General features: G+C 39.7%; 1 protein-coding gene across 2 annotated transcripts in view; it reads right to left on the bottom strand.

Annotated features, from left to right (window-relative positions):
- The window catches only part of NELL1 (neural EGFL like 1), an 877,378-nt gene that overhangs the window by 341,654 nt on the left and 518,734 nt on the right, over positions 1-16,990 (bottom strand). For both annotated transcript variants that reach the window (XM_086677814.1, XM_086677813.1), the window contains exon 14: positions 10,804-10,926. In XM_086677814.1, the coding sequence (XP_086533940.1) occupies positions 10,804-10,926 (123 nt within the window). The remainder of the gene's footprint in view (positions 1-10,803; positions 10,927-16,990) is intronic.

A 16,990-nucleotide genomic window follows, 5' to 3' on the forward strand; every position in this document is an offset into this window, starting at 1 on the left:
AAGGAAACATATTGAAACTTTAAACATAAGAATCCCCTCCAGGCATAGACACTCTTTTTTTTCTCTTAGGACTATAACAAATACACCCACTTCTAAATTTAGTACCAGCGCTTGTGGGTAAGCATTTTTAGGGTAGTGAGTTTGCCAAAAAGGTTTGAAGTTATTTTAATACTGCTTAACACTGCAGTTGTAACTCAAATACTCTTGTGAACATTACTACCAATGTCCTTTTATTTACTATTACTAATGGTGCATTTAAAAGGGGTGAGCACTTCTGGGGGGTGGAGAATCTTAGCAGGCTATCTTAGCAGGAGGGAATGATAATGGAATGACTGTATTAAATTTCTTTGTTTCTATGGGCATGAGGAGGGCACCTGTTGGGATGAGCAATGGGTGTTGCATGGAAACCAATTTGACAATAAATTTCACATTAAAAAAAAAGTTTTTTGTTTCTATATCCAAGTAACAGCTCTTTCCTTTATGAGAAGTGTTCCCTTACCAAGTGACAAACTGATTCATGTGTGCCACAAAGACCATGGCTCCAGCATGACACAAACCATCTCTTCTCTCAGACCTTCTGCATCAGGCATAGAGAGAGCCCCAGAACTTCCCATCTCTATGCAATCAGTAAAGCAGAGATTTGACCAGGTATCTGCATCCTCTCATGGATGATAAGCTTCTGCCCTTAAAATTAAGGGCAGATAAGCTTCTGCCCTTAAAATTAAGACAGTATGAGAGGCAAGCCCTGAAATGGGGCCTGATTGTCCCAGAGAACGCAAGATAAGGTCAACAGTATGATTCCTACATTGTCCCATGTCTGTTTTGTACTGACTTGAACCTGTAGGAATGGAGACAAAAAATGGTGACACTCTAAACCTCCAAGAGGCAGTGGTACAGTAATATTCCATTTTTATAAAACAATGCGATCCTAAGTTTATCAATGGTTCAAAGTTAAATGACCAACAGAATAATTGATTTCATGCTGTTTGGGGCCACAAAGTGAAATACTGATCTGAGCCTCATGAATGTTTCCCATTGGTCACACGGGAGCCAAGAAACAATATGAAAAGACACTATCCTACTCAACAGTACATGCCAAGATACTATGAAAGTCTCTTGGAACATGAAAGGCAGAGTTCTGTGTCTAGTAATTTGTCATGTTCCCCATGTTGCCTTGACTTGGCACTTGGTAAGTGCTTTCCAGCTCTAAATCTAGCTCTGGTTGAGATTACTGAATAAGTAGTGAATGAGTCTGAAATGGAGCCATTTAAGATTTTGAAACAGATGCAAAAAAAAAAAAAAAAAAACAAAAAACCAAACAGATGCAAGAAAGATACCTCACTTGGGCTGCCTAGAGACTCTTAAATTAAGCTAAAGGATTTAATCATTCCTGGTATAATTATGTTCAGTATCCACAGGACATGGGGTATTGATGGGGTATTCAGTATCAATAGGAATGAAACATAAAAGAGAATAAATGAATTTTCTATGTAAATAGATAATGTATCTGAACTTAAATAACAGATCCATTGATGGTTTTCTGAAGTATTAAAATAGATATTACACAAGCATTTACAATTTTAATTTTTCTTTGATTATCTAAATGGTGGTTTAGACTCACAGTAATACACGAAGCTACGAGAGCAGAGTGGATTTGTGTGAGATGAACTAGCCAATTCCTATTTCACATCAATATATATTTACCTAGCACCCAGGAAGCACTACGTCTTATGTCAGTGGGAAATGCTCATATGTAAACAGCTCAATTTAATAATGCATAACACATTAAATATTACAAGTAGAAATGAGAGAGGAAGACATTTTTTTCTGACTGAGAAGATCAAGGAAAAATGGGATTTGAGTGGGACTAAGAAGGATAAACAGGATTTCAACCGGAAGAAAAAGAGGATGGAAAAGTGTCTCCAGTATAATAAAGGATCCCAAGGAGAGGGAAGGAGGCATGAGACTGCCTGGCCTGTTAAGAGAATGGTTAGTGAACTGCCAAGTGTGACTGGTAAGGTAATGAGGAGAGCTACCGTAAGAGATGAGGCTTGAAATATCCAGATATGGCAAAGCTGATACAAGGTCTTAAGTGCCTTGCTGAAGAGTGTAGACTTTAATCAATAGGAAATAGCTTCTTTAGAAGAAAATCATGTCATCATTCTGTAGCCCATTCCTCAGGTTTATGAATATTTAAGCATGGCATTATGGTTTGGAGTGTTCCTAATAAACTATTTCTTACCACTGTATGTTACAATTTATATCCCTGTGTTAAGAACACTTTTTGGTAGCTGGTTGAACTGAAAGAGATTTTGTCATCCACACCCACATCAATCTTATCTTTGTTTATGCTTTATGGTTAAATCATCAAATAGTCCTAAAAAAATTTGAAAGGCACATATTTTTAAGTTTATTTATTTATTTTGAAAGACAGAGCGGGGGAGAGGCAGAAAGAGAGAAAGAGAGAGAGAGAGAGAGAATGAATGAATGAATGAATGAATGAATCCCAAGCAGGCTCCCCACTGTCAGCACAGAGCCCAACATGGGGCTCAAACTCACCAACTGTGAGATCATGACCTGAGCTGAAATCAAGAGCCGAACGCTTAACTGACTGAGCCACCCATGTGCCCATTTACATTTACATGTACACCCATGTGTACATTTCTTATAGTAATCTGATCTGTCCCAATTATTTCAATATGATCCTGAAATAAAAGTCTTAAACACTACCAAAGGGACACCCTCTCATATCATCTTCTTTAGTTGGAAAATTTTAAGTGGTTCTCGTTGCTAGAAGTACAGTCCACATTCATTGCAAAGATTCTTCCTATTGACAGAGTCTGATCCTGAGCTTCCTCTATCTACCTGCTTCCTGATTTTATAAATGAACCAATTGTAGGGTAGAGTTTCAAATCCCTCCTTGAAATGTTATGAAATTGCTCTATAACCAGAGGTGCACTCTTAGACATATATTCACCACCTTTATCTATTTATCAATACAAATGTATTTTTACAAACGGTTCTGGCTCTAAATGGGTCAAATCAGCCTATAATGTCAATCTTGCCTCTTGCCATCATGTCCAACACTTTGTACACCTAAAGGCAGAAGTTTAGATTGAGACCTTCCTGAATCCTTCCTCATTACATTAACCACTTTGAAAACCACGTGTGGAGCGCTGTGAGTACTCTTGCCAAAGGCTTTCCTATTCCCCTTGCGTGTACTTCAAAATCCCTAAATATCATCTTCTCTGATTCATAGCCCAGCAGTTTATCAACTTTATTATCTTCAGTGATATCATAGTAAAATAACTCACTTTTCTATTCTGCCTCTCTCTCATCCTTCCTCCCATAATGCCTCTGAGTTTCTGAAAACAACTCTGTGCATGTAAGGTACCTATATTACTTAATTCAGAATTTCATCTACATCTTTAGCATGTACTATCACATTACTCTGTCTATAATAAACCTTCTCTAGCCTTCTGTTACTGACTTTCTTGATTTTTCTTGTACAATTTATCCAGCCTCCCATGAAGTAGAATTTCTAGGAAACAGCACTTCTGCAAATGTACCTCAATGCAAACATACTCATAAATGACTTCAGAGAACTATAGGATTCTGAGGTGCCTCAGAATAAACATGCAGCTATGTTCCAAGAACTTTTACAGTGAAGTTAATTTTATTGTAATGATCTTCTCTGAAAGTCAGTTATTCAATTAGCAAAGCCAACTCCACATCAAAATCCATTTGCATATCTACCTTTAGGAGAAGTGGTGTTCCTAGGCTGGGGGCAAGGCTCCAGTGGCCTAACCATCTGTGTCCCATGCAGATTTTTGCTTTGTTGCAGAATCTTCTAGATACACAAGTGTATGCTCTATTACAAAGGAATCTTAATGTGTTCACTCATCAGGAAATTTATGAGTACTATAACATGCTCAGCTCTATGCTAAATGTTGGTTAAACCAAGATATGTAGCCTTGGCCTACAGGAAGCAGGCGAGTAAAACCATCAACTGCAACATAGGATTATGGGGACTGGAGCAGTGTTTGGAGAGTGTCTTTGGAGCACAGAGAAAGAGCACTCACCCAGCCTGAGATCAGGGAGGGCTTCCTGGACTTGAAAGGTAGGAAAAAAGTGAAGGTATATTTCCATAAATTATAAAATCATTACAGAGCCCACTCACATGGTTTGAAAATAAACACTGGACAAGGGGAAGATTAGTTGCTATATTGCTCCAGACAAAAAAAGAACATTTAGGGGACACTAGGAGTGTAATATCACCCATTGTCTCCTGAAATACTGGAAGATTTTGAGCAAGTGCATCACACTACGTTTAGAGCAGACCCTAGATCACTATACCTACAATGGAGAGAGTTGCAGCCAGGGAACAGATACTGAGGTGACGAGCCAATAAAATCCCAGACTAACTCCTTAGCTGTGATTTTTCACTTAAATAATTCAGAATTTATTTAAAAAAAAAAAAAGGCTCCCTGTGTATCTTTCATCTAAGAAAGACAGTGAAACTACAGACACAAACATTGTGACACTTCTTAATAGAAGTTGTAGGTGGACTTGGGGAAGGGGGTGCTTCTTTTCCATTGATCTGATTTCTCTAAGAAATGTTTGCCCTAGGCCACTCTCATTCTTCCCTGATTGCTGGTGAGAGAAACCTGACCTGCGGAGCCCAGCTGTTCCCTCACTTACTCACTAGGGATTAGGAGGAACACAGGAAACAACCCTTCTGGACTTTTATTGCCCTACAATGTGAAAAAGTCCTATGTGGAGATAAACACAGGAAGCCCTAGGTGTCGCCTTGGCCCACCGTGAATAGATGCAGAAGTCTGTCTAATTCGGGGGTTCAATATTACAAATACCAGTGTCGAATACATAAGCCGTGCTCTCTGGTGTAATTTTTATCAGTACTCATATCAACATTTTAGTTCCCGCTGCTCAATTCATTTCTCTCTCAACTGGTTTTGAATGCAGGTGGTGGGGTGGGGAGAGCTATCATTTTTAGGCTTTCCTCAAACCACAACAGCTTATCATAAAAAATTAGTATATCAGTGGGGTGCCTGGGTGACTCAGTCGGTTAAACGTCTGACTTCAGCTCAGGTCATGTCATCGCTCGTGAGTTCGAGCCCCGCATCAGGCTCTGGGCTGGCAGCTTGGAGCCTGGAGCCTGCTTCGGATTCTGTGTCTCCCTGTCTCTCTGCCCCTAACCCATTGGCATTCTGTCTCTGTCTCTCTCAAAAATAAATAAACATTAAAAAAGAATTTTTTAAATAAAAATAAAAAAATTAGTATATCAGTCCCAAGAGATTGATCATCTCTGGTACTCTGACAAGGCCAAGTTTTGAGTCTACAAAACAGAGGATCTAATCCTCAACCACATGGACAAACATAAAGCCTGCCTGTAAAAAGAGAGAAATATGAACCCAATCCACAAGGAAGCATCAAGGAGACAGCGTACAATCAGCATTCCAGCTCTTAGAGAAATCTGTTCCTAAATCCCAGCCACCTTTCCGCCCTCAGGTCATATGACACACCTGGACAGTGAAGGCTAGTTGACACTTCCAACTTCACCAGCATGCAGCCAAGGCAGTTGCATGGGGCCCCTGACTCAGAAGGACCCTTCATTTGGGGATTCATGTTCTGTGGTCACCACATTAACATTTTTACTAATTTCATATTTGAATTTGTTCTGTAAATTAGGTCTAAGCAGACAACAGAGCATGCACTGGGGCTTTGGAGCCTTAGCTCATGTGTGGTCTCATTCCCATAGTCTACCCCCCTCTCCAGGATGGGTTCTCAGCTCTCCATTCTTCTGACCCCTGGGCTCTGGTCCCTCAGAGCCTCTCTCTTCTCCACTAAGCAGCAATTGCCCCCTGCCCCCAACAGGGTCTTTGCACAGGGTAGGGGTTAGGAATGCAGGCTCGGAGTTTTCCAGGTGAAAGTATAACTGTGCCATCCTCCCTGTCAGCACTCAGGTGCATTCCACAGGTGATGTGGGGAACTGGTGGGGAGATTGCAGTCCCTTAGGTTGACGATCTGTTGTGGATTGGGGTACAAGGCTCAAGGGAAGGGGAGCCACCTGGCTCAACCTCCCTGCCCCACTGGTCAAGGCAGAGACGAGCCCTGCATTCAGTGGGCCAAGTGCATGTGCCAAGTTAGGGGATGGGCCTGAAGCTCCTCTGAGTGTCTGCACTCACCCCAAAAGGATCTTCAGGGCCAAGGAAGTGCCATTAAATAGCAAATAAAAAAAAACCATCACAATAGGGTGAGAAAGAGACCACAAAAGAAAGGCAAAAGCTTTATATTTTAGTACTTTGAAACAGAAAAAAAAATTTTCTTCTACCTTTTCCCCCCAGTCTTTTATTTGACTCTGGGCTCTGACAGTCACATAGCCAGTCTTGCCAGTAGATTTCTCTTACTCGAAACCAAAGGAGTCCTAACTAACACATAATAATACCTTTCATGTGGCTCTAAATTTTGAGTAATTTTTTTCTTTATTTATTTTGAGAGAGTGAGAGCTCACCCAAGTGGGAAAGGAGCGTAGAGGGGGGAGAGAGAATCTCAAGGAGGCTTGGCACACTTAGCATAGAGCCAGATGTGGGGTTAGAACTCAAGAATCATGAGATCATGACTTGAGCTGAAATTAAAGAGTTGGACGCTTAAGTGAGCCACCCAGGCACCCCTTGAATAATTCCTTATAAGCCTTTTGCACACGAGATAATACCATTTTGTAAATAGTTACGTTGGGTGGGAAGCAACTGTTCAAATCTTTTTCTCATACTAAATGGTGAAGTTTCCAGTGACCTTCTCTTATTTGCCTTTTGCTCTTATGGCGCCCAGAACTATGCTCCAGACACAGAATTTATTCCCACTGTATCTTTACAGTCTAATAAATTGACTAATAAATGTCAATACTATTAGTCATGAAGATGATAGTGTTCTCAAGGATCATCATATCTTACCCAGCCCTTAGGGACAGACAAGGGAGAAGGCCCTGCCTATTACCTACTAAGTGGAAACTGCCCCAAACTCACCTTCAGTTCCAGGTTAATGCAGGACTGTGAAAGCAGATAAACATTCCACAGACCACCCAAACCTGTATGTCAGGTTGTGCAAATCAGACCTGAAGCAATTTGCACGTGTTCTGTCCATTTAACCCCAAATTTTTAGCAACAAATCTTGCACAGTTTCAAAGTATTTTAGTCTGTTTATCAAAAATATAGGCAAATTTAAAAATTATAGATTGTCATTGTACTGTTTCTCTTCCCTTTCTGATTTTTTTACAGTCTCTACTTAGAATATAAGAAAAAAGAAAAAAAAGAGAGAGGCTTAAATAATGAATAGTTAGGGAGAAAGAAGAAGAGGGAGAAAGAGAAAAAAAAATGGAGAAGGTACAGGAAGGGGCCTGGAGGGAAGAAACTAAAAGTAGTCAGTAGCACTAATCCAGGTAAATTGGATTCAGCTATGTCTTATTCAAGATTTGCCTGTGAGCTGTAAGGATGTTATCAAGCTCCCAGGGATATGTTGGGAACTAATGAGATAACATATGTGAACATACCCAGCAAGGCATCTTGCACCTACTTTGTGAATGTTGAAGCTGAACAGGTATTTACCACCCGTGTGAAAAAATTCCAAAAACACCTTCCATGGGCACTGACCACCAGGAAAACCCATGTGAAAGAATTCACACCAACTGGTATTGTTTGAGAAATTTCTGTCTCATATTTTGTTACTAGTAGTGTTAATGGTTTTTATTTCTATGCAGATGTAGTCAATTCCATGAACAATACCACGTCCAGAAAAGCTTTTACACGTTAAAAAAACAGTTCAAGTGATCTAGTTATCCTTGTCCAACTCCTTCTGTAAATGTTTCGGTTACAGGTGGAAAAGTCAACTACAAAGTGTATGTCTTCAAATGAAGACACAAATTTGGGCAACTCAGGCAGAAGGCTGAGGTTCAAGCCAACTCATTAACTGCCTCCACCTCTTCCCTCATTGTACTGCTACTGTTTTACTACTACTAATAGTGTTTTACATTTTAGAGCCTGTGATAGTCTAAAACACATTGAGATATATATATATATATATATATATATATATATATATATATATATATAATATATATGTGTGTGTGTATGTATATATACATACATATGTATATATACATATATATACGTACATACACACACATATATATTCCTTTCATATATATACATACATATATATACATATATATACACACACACATATATATTCTTTTCATAACTCTTTGCAATAACATTGTTGGAAAAACACGGATGGGGATATTCACCCAATTTTAGTATGTAAAAATACAGAAGTTACAATTCGGCAGCAATGAAATCCTGTCTAACCCCTAGTTCTCTAAATTTGCAATCCAGTTCTTGAACTACATTGCACTGCCTCCCCAGGCAACATTTATAAACACGAGATTCTCCCCATCTTATTGATGTCCACCTAACTGACCACGAAAACCACTTGAAGAAAACTATTGTCCTTGATTTGTAACTTTCAAGGGAAGATGTATTTTCAGAGCCTGTGGACACCAGAAACATTATTTGAACTCATAATTTTTTACAATCAGACTTTCAAATTCCACAAAGGTGAAGCCACTACTTATCACAATGGCATGAGAGGGTTGGGCAAACACAAACTCACTGAACTAGGGTAATTAATATTATTTTATGAGGTAACATAATTCTGAAGAAAAAATGCATTAAAATCAAATCCCTATGTGCGCCTCAGATTTATAGCATTAGCATGAAAGTACCAGCAGTGGGCTGGATAATCCATGGAATTATATTAATATTTATGTCTTTTTACTTTACTTTTGAAGTATCTTCAGCCTTCTTTTAAAAGCTGAGCACTGGTATTTTTATTTGCCTCATGGAACTTAAAAAAACCCCACAAATATTATATGTATAAATTCCCATTGTAAAAGATAAAAACAACATTGAATTCATAATAAGTGAACATTCTTTCTCTCTCTCTCTCTCTCTCACACACACACACACACACACACACACACACACACACACACGGGCAATAACATGAGCAGTTTGCATGTCCCAGTCTTTATGCTTTACAGAAGTATGCATATAGGTAGTTATAAATAATAAATGAGATATGTGATGATGCTACAGGTAATGTCCTATAGCTTTATTCGATTTTTCTCGAAAATGCATCTTGGAGATCATTGAGTATGTACGTGAACACACATACACATGTGTGTGCATACAGACACTTAAAGTTTTTTAAACCTTTATATTCTCTTCCACAAAATGACATGTGAAATAAATCATTCCATTACTGACAGATTTTCTGGCTGTATCTGGCTTTCAATGAATATATACAACACAGCAAAACACCTCTGTATGTGCACATTCCCCCCTTATGGGCATGTGCCTTTCCCAGAATACATTTCAGGAGATATAGTGAATGGAATCAAGAGAATCCCTATATTACTCTTCACATTCACTTTAAATGTTGATAGGTTTTTCTCAAATTGCCATTAAAAGTTTCACTAATTTACACTCAGGCATGTACACAAATAAAAACAAACCTGTTTGCACCAACCTCACTAACAGAGAATAAAGTCATTTTTTTTAAAATTCTGCCCAATTTAGGGCATGATTATGGTGACTTATTCACTGTATATTACTTCTGTCTTCAAGCTACTCAGCCTTCCTGTGTCTCAGTTTTGTTTCCTCTAAAGTGGGGATAATTATAATAATATAGAACCCAAAGGATCATTTCCTGTCTTTTGTACATTTTGCCTCCTTTTCAATGTAATGTTGTCACTTTCCTCTGGTTAATTTAGTAAGGTAACACATATTTAATGAGCACCTACAATGTGCCAGGCATCCATCTACTCGCTGGAGACACAGCAGGGACACAAAACCAAGCGGTTGCTCTCAGAGAGCTTACATCCCAATGGGAAGGCAGACAATACAGAAGCAAACACATAAATGTATAATGTTCTGTTACATTGTGTTAATGAAAACAAAAAAAATAATAAAGTAGGGTGTGAGGCTAAGAAATATTAAGGATGCTATTTTAGAGGCGGCCTAAGAATGTTACTCTGATAAGGAGACACTTGAGTCGAGACCTGAAGGAAGGAAATGAGAACATCCAGGCTGAGGGGAAAGCAAGTGCAAATCCCGAGACTGGAAGCTGGTTGGCATGTCTGAGAAACAGTGAGGAATAATATGTTGGCATAAAGGGAATGAGGGGAGAGACAAGAGAGATGCCAGCTGAGAGGAGCCAGAGACCAGATCCTGAAAGCTCTCATAAGCCACAAGGAGAAACTTTAATTTTATTCCAAATGCAGATGGAAACCAAGGCACTACATCTGAATTGCTGAACTGCTACCACACAGACAGAGGCTAAAACTTTCAGCTTCCTATGCAAGCAGAACCTGGAGTATGGCCACTGGCAGTGCCCACTTGCCCTCTGAGCAAAGCACACAGGGAAAAAAACCCACGTCAACAATCAGAGTGTCCCTCACAAACTCAGGCCAAGAGGCAAAGCTAAACAGAGCCATGGAGGTGTAGAACCATGCCCCAGACCCAAATGCATACCTTTTGCATTCAATCCAAAATGTAGACTTAAATCATTTTTCTTCTCTGATGCACAGTGCCCTCACCAGATGACAGACCAGGAACAGAACCCTAGCCATGCTCAGCTACCAGAATGGTGACAAGGGTCTACCACATGAGTACCAGAAGCCCAGGCAGGGAAGCTGTTCACAGCTCACCTCAAAGGCAGCAAGCCTACCTCTGCAGATGGTCCCATTTCCCACATAGCCCGGTTTGCAGGTGCAGCTGTGTCCCTGGACAGTGTTGGTGCAGATGGCATTCTCGTCACAGTTGTGCTGCCCGCTGCCGCATTCATCATGCTCTGTTTGCAGGGTGAGAAAAAAAGAAAGAGACACCTTTTCTTAAGTTGGAATCACAGGTGTTAGAAAAGTAAGTTGAGACTCACCACATAAGAATGGCATGACTACCATGTATGGGGATCTTACTATATACCTGGAAGTTTCTATCCCTGATGTGGTGGAAATCTCAACAGGTCTCAAAGATAGATGTCATTATCCCCACTTTGCAGGTAAAAAGACTAAGGGTCAGAGAAGGCAGCATCTGATGCAAGTCACATGACTGGTAAGTACTGCTCTGAGGGCATTGCCTTTTCCATGCTCTGCAAATGTTTCTATAGAGGCTCCAAGGCAGTGTCTCAACAGGGGGTAATTTTGCATCCCATCCCCACTGGAAACATTTGATGATGTCTGCCAATACCTTCGGTTATCATGGTTTGAGTAGGGGTGTTACTAGAATCTAGTGGATACAGGACAGGCAGGCTACTAAGCATCTTACAATGAACAGGAAAACCCAACACAAGAAAGCATGAACCAGTACAAAATGTCATTGGTTCCTGGGTTGGGAAACCTGCCTCTAAGGTTAAAAAAGGAAAAAAAAAAATCCCACATGTGAGAATCCATAGTTTCTTTAGAACAAAGAGAGTAAAACTGAAGAGGGAGGCTCAGCTGATATAACTTGGCAAAGAAGGGCTGACTAACAAGGAATTTCAAAGGAATTTCACTGGTCACAGGAAATGCTGGCAAGCATGGGGTTGTGCTGAGTCTAAAAGGGATTTACTCTTAGGACCTCTCTTCAAGGGCCTTCAGCAGGGCTCTTAACTCTAGTTTTCCAGGTAGTCCAAGTTCACAGTGTTCAGCAATCAACCCCTGGGTTGATACCTGATGGATAATCACATGGTTATATATTTTCAAATAGCTACAGCATCCTTAACCCACAAAACATGAGGGAAATAGGTCTAACACCTTACAAAATACACTATAAGAATCCAAGTTAGAAATCAAGATTTCACAGACAGCGATACCTTCCTGTCATCAGCAGGAAATTTAAAGAGTCATCTAAATCGCTACTCTGTAAATAAAGAGTATTGAAAGGTTAGGCCTTATTCCCTTTAACATCCGCTAGTACAACTTGTTAGAAATTTTAAGAAGAAAATTAAGATAGGTTTAAGTCACAAAGGTTATAATACAAGAGTTGAAATCCCAGCTAGCAACCCCAAAGAAATAACACTAATTGAACAACACTAAAAAATTCAATATAGTTTGTAGTGTGCTGTTACAAAAGTGTACCAATCAATTGAAATATCCTCTATCTTCGTTAATTTTTTTTTAATTTTTTTTTCAACGTTTATTTATTTTTGGGACAGAGAGAGACAGAGCATGAACGGGGGAGGGGCAGAGAGAGAGGGAGACACAGAATCGGAAACAGGCTCCAGGCTCTGAGCCATCAGCCCAGAGCCTGACGCGGGGCTCGAACTCACGGACCGCGAGATGGTGACCTGGCTGAAGTCGGACGCTCAACCGACTGCGCCACCCAGGCGCCCCAATCTTCGTTAATTTTTACTCTAAATTTCCTAACAGAAACCCAGTAATGAGAAAGGTTAAATTCTACAACCTACAGCTGTTTTGGTCACTCATGTGTAATTAAAGTAAAGCGTACATAGGCATATGACTGAACACCTTCAATTTTTCAAAACAAAAATTTTCTTTTGGCCATAAGACCAATGCAAATGGTCAGTGAGAAGCGTGCACAGGTTACCATGCAGGGAGAAGAGAAAATTTATGAGAACTCACATCTAGTCTGTGCTAATGTTATTTCCAGCATACTCCAGAAATAGTATCTCCCTGTGGATGTCCAATCAAATTTACAGACCTATTAAACACCTAGTACATGCAGTTACAACACCAGAGGATGTCGGGCACACAAAGTCTAAGAATATAGACTTTGACACTGAAGTTTTCAATCCCTTATTTAAATTAATTTAATAATTATTAGGGTCTGTACTGGGACTACAAAGGTGAGTAGGTATGTCTCTGTTCACACGAACATTTTAATAGGGGCCACCAGATGTCAATATGCAACTAGGCAGAACAGAAGGGAGAAGTGATAAGAGTTACCAGGAGATGACTTTGTATTTTACCTAGAAAACAACATATTTAGAGTGAACGGGGGGCTCTATTAATAATTAAACTAGCATAACAGCATTGGCTCAGGATGACCTAGGCAAACTGGCACGTGTGGTCATGCTAGATAGGAGGAATAGACTGAAATAAGAGTCCACTGAGGTAAAGAAATTTCAGCTCATAGGGAGAAAAGTCTTCTTGCAAAAGGTAGTATTTGAACTGGTCTTTGAAAAATGGTCATAGTTTTCTCAGTCAGGATTGCCCATGAGAGGCACTACAGGCAAAATAAAGGCATGGTTTTATGCAACGTTTCAAACATCTGATACATCCTTACCTACCTGGTCTTTTCCCCCCCAAGCTCTGTTGAGGCCTAAGTGACAAAACTCTAAGTTATTTAGAGTGTACAACGTGATGATCTGTTGTATGTGTACATTGTGAAAGGATTTCCCTCATCAAGGTAATTAACATATCCATCCTACGTAGTCTTCTCTCCCAATATTCTCGAAGCAAACCCTCTTCTCTGATGAGATGGCCCCAACATGGTCCTGCAAATGCAAGAGTTCATTCCTACCCCTCTCCAGTTTGACATTTTATGTCCATGACTTAAAATACAATCTCCCAATGTAGTTGGACTCCCTTTGCCCCCACCTGGCTTCAAACACCATTTCATGCACATACTTTTGCCAGGAAAGCCTTCCATACCTCCTCTCCATACCACATAAATTTCACCCATCTTGGAATTTTTACCAAATTTGGTATCTTTACCTCTATGGAGGCAACCATATCACAATACATGGTGATATTTGTGAGTTTTATTATTATTGCCTTCTTAACTAACTTTGAAGAGAGGAATTGTAGCATATTTTGTACAACCCTCACTTTGCCTATCATTACTTCCCATAATTGTATTGAGCCTAGAAAGTGCCAAGCCCTGAGCTAAATATTGCACATATCATTTAATTCTCCTAACAATCACGTGAAATGAGTTTTCCCATTTTACAATGAAGGAGCAGATACAAAAACAACAACATCAACAACAACAAACAAACAAACATTAAAGAATCTGCCCAAGATCACAAAACCAGTAAGTGAGGGAGCTCGTATTTGTGACACTAGACGCCAGGGTGACCACATCAGTCAGCAGCTACAAGCAATCTGGATACGGTTGAAGTTAAACCAAGACATATGGAAGTGATTCCATAGAGCCAGGAAGGAAGATGGTCTTTTTGTATTATACTAGCCCCAAATTTCCACTGAAGATCTGACCTGTGTTGGACAACAATCATCAAATATGAAATGCTCTCCTTCCAAAAACATCAAATTCCCTTCCAGCTGTTGGAGATGCTACAAAAGGGGGAGGACAAGCGCTCTGAGAGGCGGCACAAGGCAGCTGAGAGCACAGACTCCAGAACCACGCAGCCTGGGTGAGACAACCCTGGGTTTGCCACTTATTAGTTTCCTAATACGGAAAATGTGGATAATAATAGAACCTATCTTCTGAGGTGGTTGTGAGGATTACATTAATTAATGTAAGTAAAATGCTTAGAGCACATGGCAACTAGTACGTGCTTCATAAATGTAAGCTATTTTTATGACCATTATTACTACTATTACTAAGACCACCACTACTGCAATTATTTGTGAGCAGACTTTATTTTGGATGGTAGTAAAAATTGGTTAAGAAAATGTTCTCTTTCCTTTATAGTTCAGGCAGAAAGCCTACGAACAGATAAGCTTTTGAAGATAATTAAATTAGAATATCTCTTTGAATACCCAAGGAAGTTATTTGCTTAGATTCAATTGTCCCCAAGAAACAAGACTATAAATTGGAAAGGTGAAAGATGTATGTTTAGAATTGTTGATGTCTGACTAGAGTTTGATTAGTATAATTAGAGTATCCAACCTCTCAGGACAAAGAATAATGATTACGGCAGCATGCTGTTTCTCCACTAATGATGGTAATTATTGTTATGCTGGTTAATATTTGTTGAGCACTGATGAGGCACTGTCATTATCACATAGGTCCTTTATCCTCCTCCTTTTCTTCTTTTTCCTTCCATAGAATGGCTCAGAAAGACTCTACCCTACCTCTGTAGTAATGCAATCAAATGGAATCAACAGCCATTATCAATTAAATACCATGTTTTCGGGGCGCCTGGGTGGCTCAATCGGTTGAGCGTTGGACTTCGGCTCAGGTCACGATCTCGCTGTCCGTGAGTTCGAGCCCCGCGTCAGGCTCTGGGCTGATGGCTCAGAGCCTGGAGCCTGCTTCCGATTCTGTGTCTCCCTCTCTCTCTGCACCTCCCCCATTCATGCTCTGTCTCTATCTCAAAAATAAATAAACGTTAAAAAAAAAAATTAGGGGAGCCTGGGTGGCTCAGTCGGTTGAGCGTCCGACTTCGGCTCAGGTCATGATCTCACAGCTCATGAGTTCGAGCCCTGCATCAGGCTCTGGAGTCTGCTTCTGCTTCTGTGTCTCCCTCTTTCTCTCTGCCCCTAACCCATTCGCATTCTGTCTCTGTCAAAAATAAATAAACATAAAAAAAAAAATAAAAAAAAATTAAATACCATGTTTTCTTAGTGGACTAGTCAGGACCCAAACAAGTTACTGAAATAGTCACTTCAGCTGCAAATGCTCCATACTTGGGGTGTGGTGGGCTTGTAGCTTTACTTTGTCCAAAGTCATCTCTCATGCATTTTACAAAATTGTTACAATGACCTCACTAGGAGGAGCCAAGCACATCTCATCAGACAACGTTTTATAGATAAAGAAATTGAGGTTTGAAGCACCTGTGAGGTGTCAGTACATATAATATGTTGGGCATACAGTACATACAATAGGTTGTATGTCTGGCACTCAAACTTCCATCTATCTTCCTCATCTCTTCTCCTGTATTCTTTCCAAAACTCCACCTTACCGTGTGATCAAAAGGAACTTCTAAAGTGTTGGCCACAGTGTAGGTTAATTTTTTACTTTTTAAAGGAGAATAATCACAGACTTAAAGTAAGTTGCAGAAGTACTACAAAGAATACCATTACACTTCACCCTGCTTCCTTCCCTCAATAGTGCCATCTTATATAGCTGTAGTACAACATGAAAACGAGACAACTGACATTGGTATATTACTGTTAGCTAGTCTAAAAACCTTATTCAGTTTACACCTTTTTTAAAAAAACAATATCTATCTCCTTTTGGGGGTGTATATGTGTATATAAGTGTATAATTCTTAGCAATATTATCCTATGTATAAGTTCAGGTGCCCACCACCATATTCACGCTATTGCTTTTTGTTTACACCTACTCAACACTCCCCCAAACCCACCTACCCCCCAGTCCCTGTCCCTTATTGGCTACTAACATGTTCTCATCTCTACAGTTTTGTCATTTAGTGAATGCTGTATAAATAGAATTATACGTACAGTAAGTAAATTCTGAGACTGACTTTTTTTCACTAGATGAAATGCCTTTGAATTCCATTCAAATTGTTGTATGTGTCCACCGTACAAGTTACTTTGTTGTTGAGTAGTATTCCATTGCATAAATTCATCACAGTTTGTTCAACATACACACGCTGAAGGACTCTTGGATTGTCTCCTGTATTTTTCTATTATGAATGAAGTTTCGATGAACATCTGGGTAAAGGTTTTTATGTGAATATATACTTTCATTACTCTGGATTAATATGCAAAAGTGTGAACACAGGGTCATACGATAAATGCATGCTTCATTTTGTAATAAACTGCCAAACAATTTCCTGGAATAGCTGTACTGTTTTACATTCCCATCAGCAATGTGTAAGTCATCAAGTTTCTCCACATCACTGTCAGCATTTCGTTTTGCCACTTTAAAAATTTTAGCCATTGTGATAGGTGTGTACGTGATACTACATTGTGCTTTGCATTTTGCCAATGGCCGATGATGTTGAACATCTTTTGACAAGCTCATTTTCGACCTGAAGCTTGCCT

This window comes from Puma concolor, chromosome D1, assembly GCF_028749965.1.
Source record: "Puma concolor isolate L17-30 chromosome D1, mPumCon1.1.hap2, whole genome shotgun sequence".
Taxonomy (NCBI): Eukaryota; Metazoa; Chordata; class Mammalia; order Carnivora; family Felidae; genus Puma; species Puma concolor.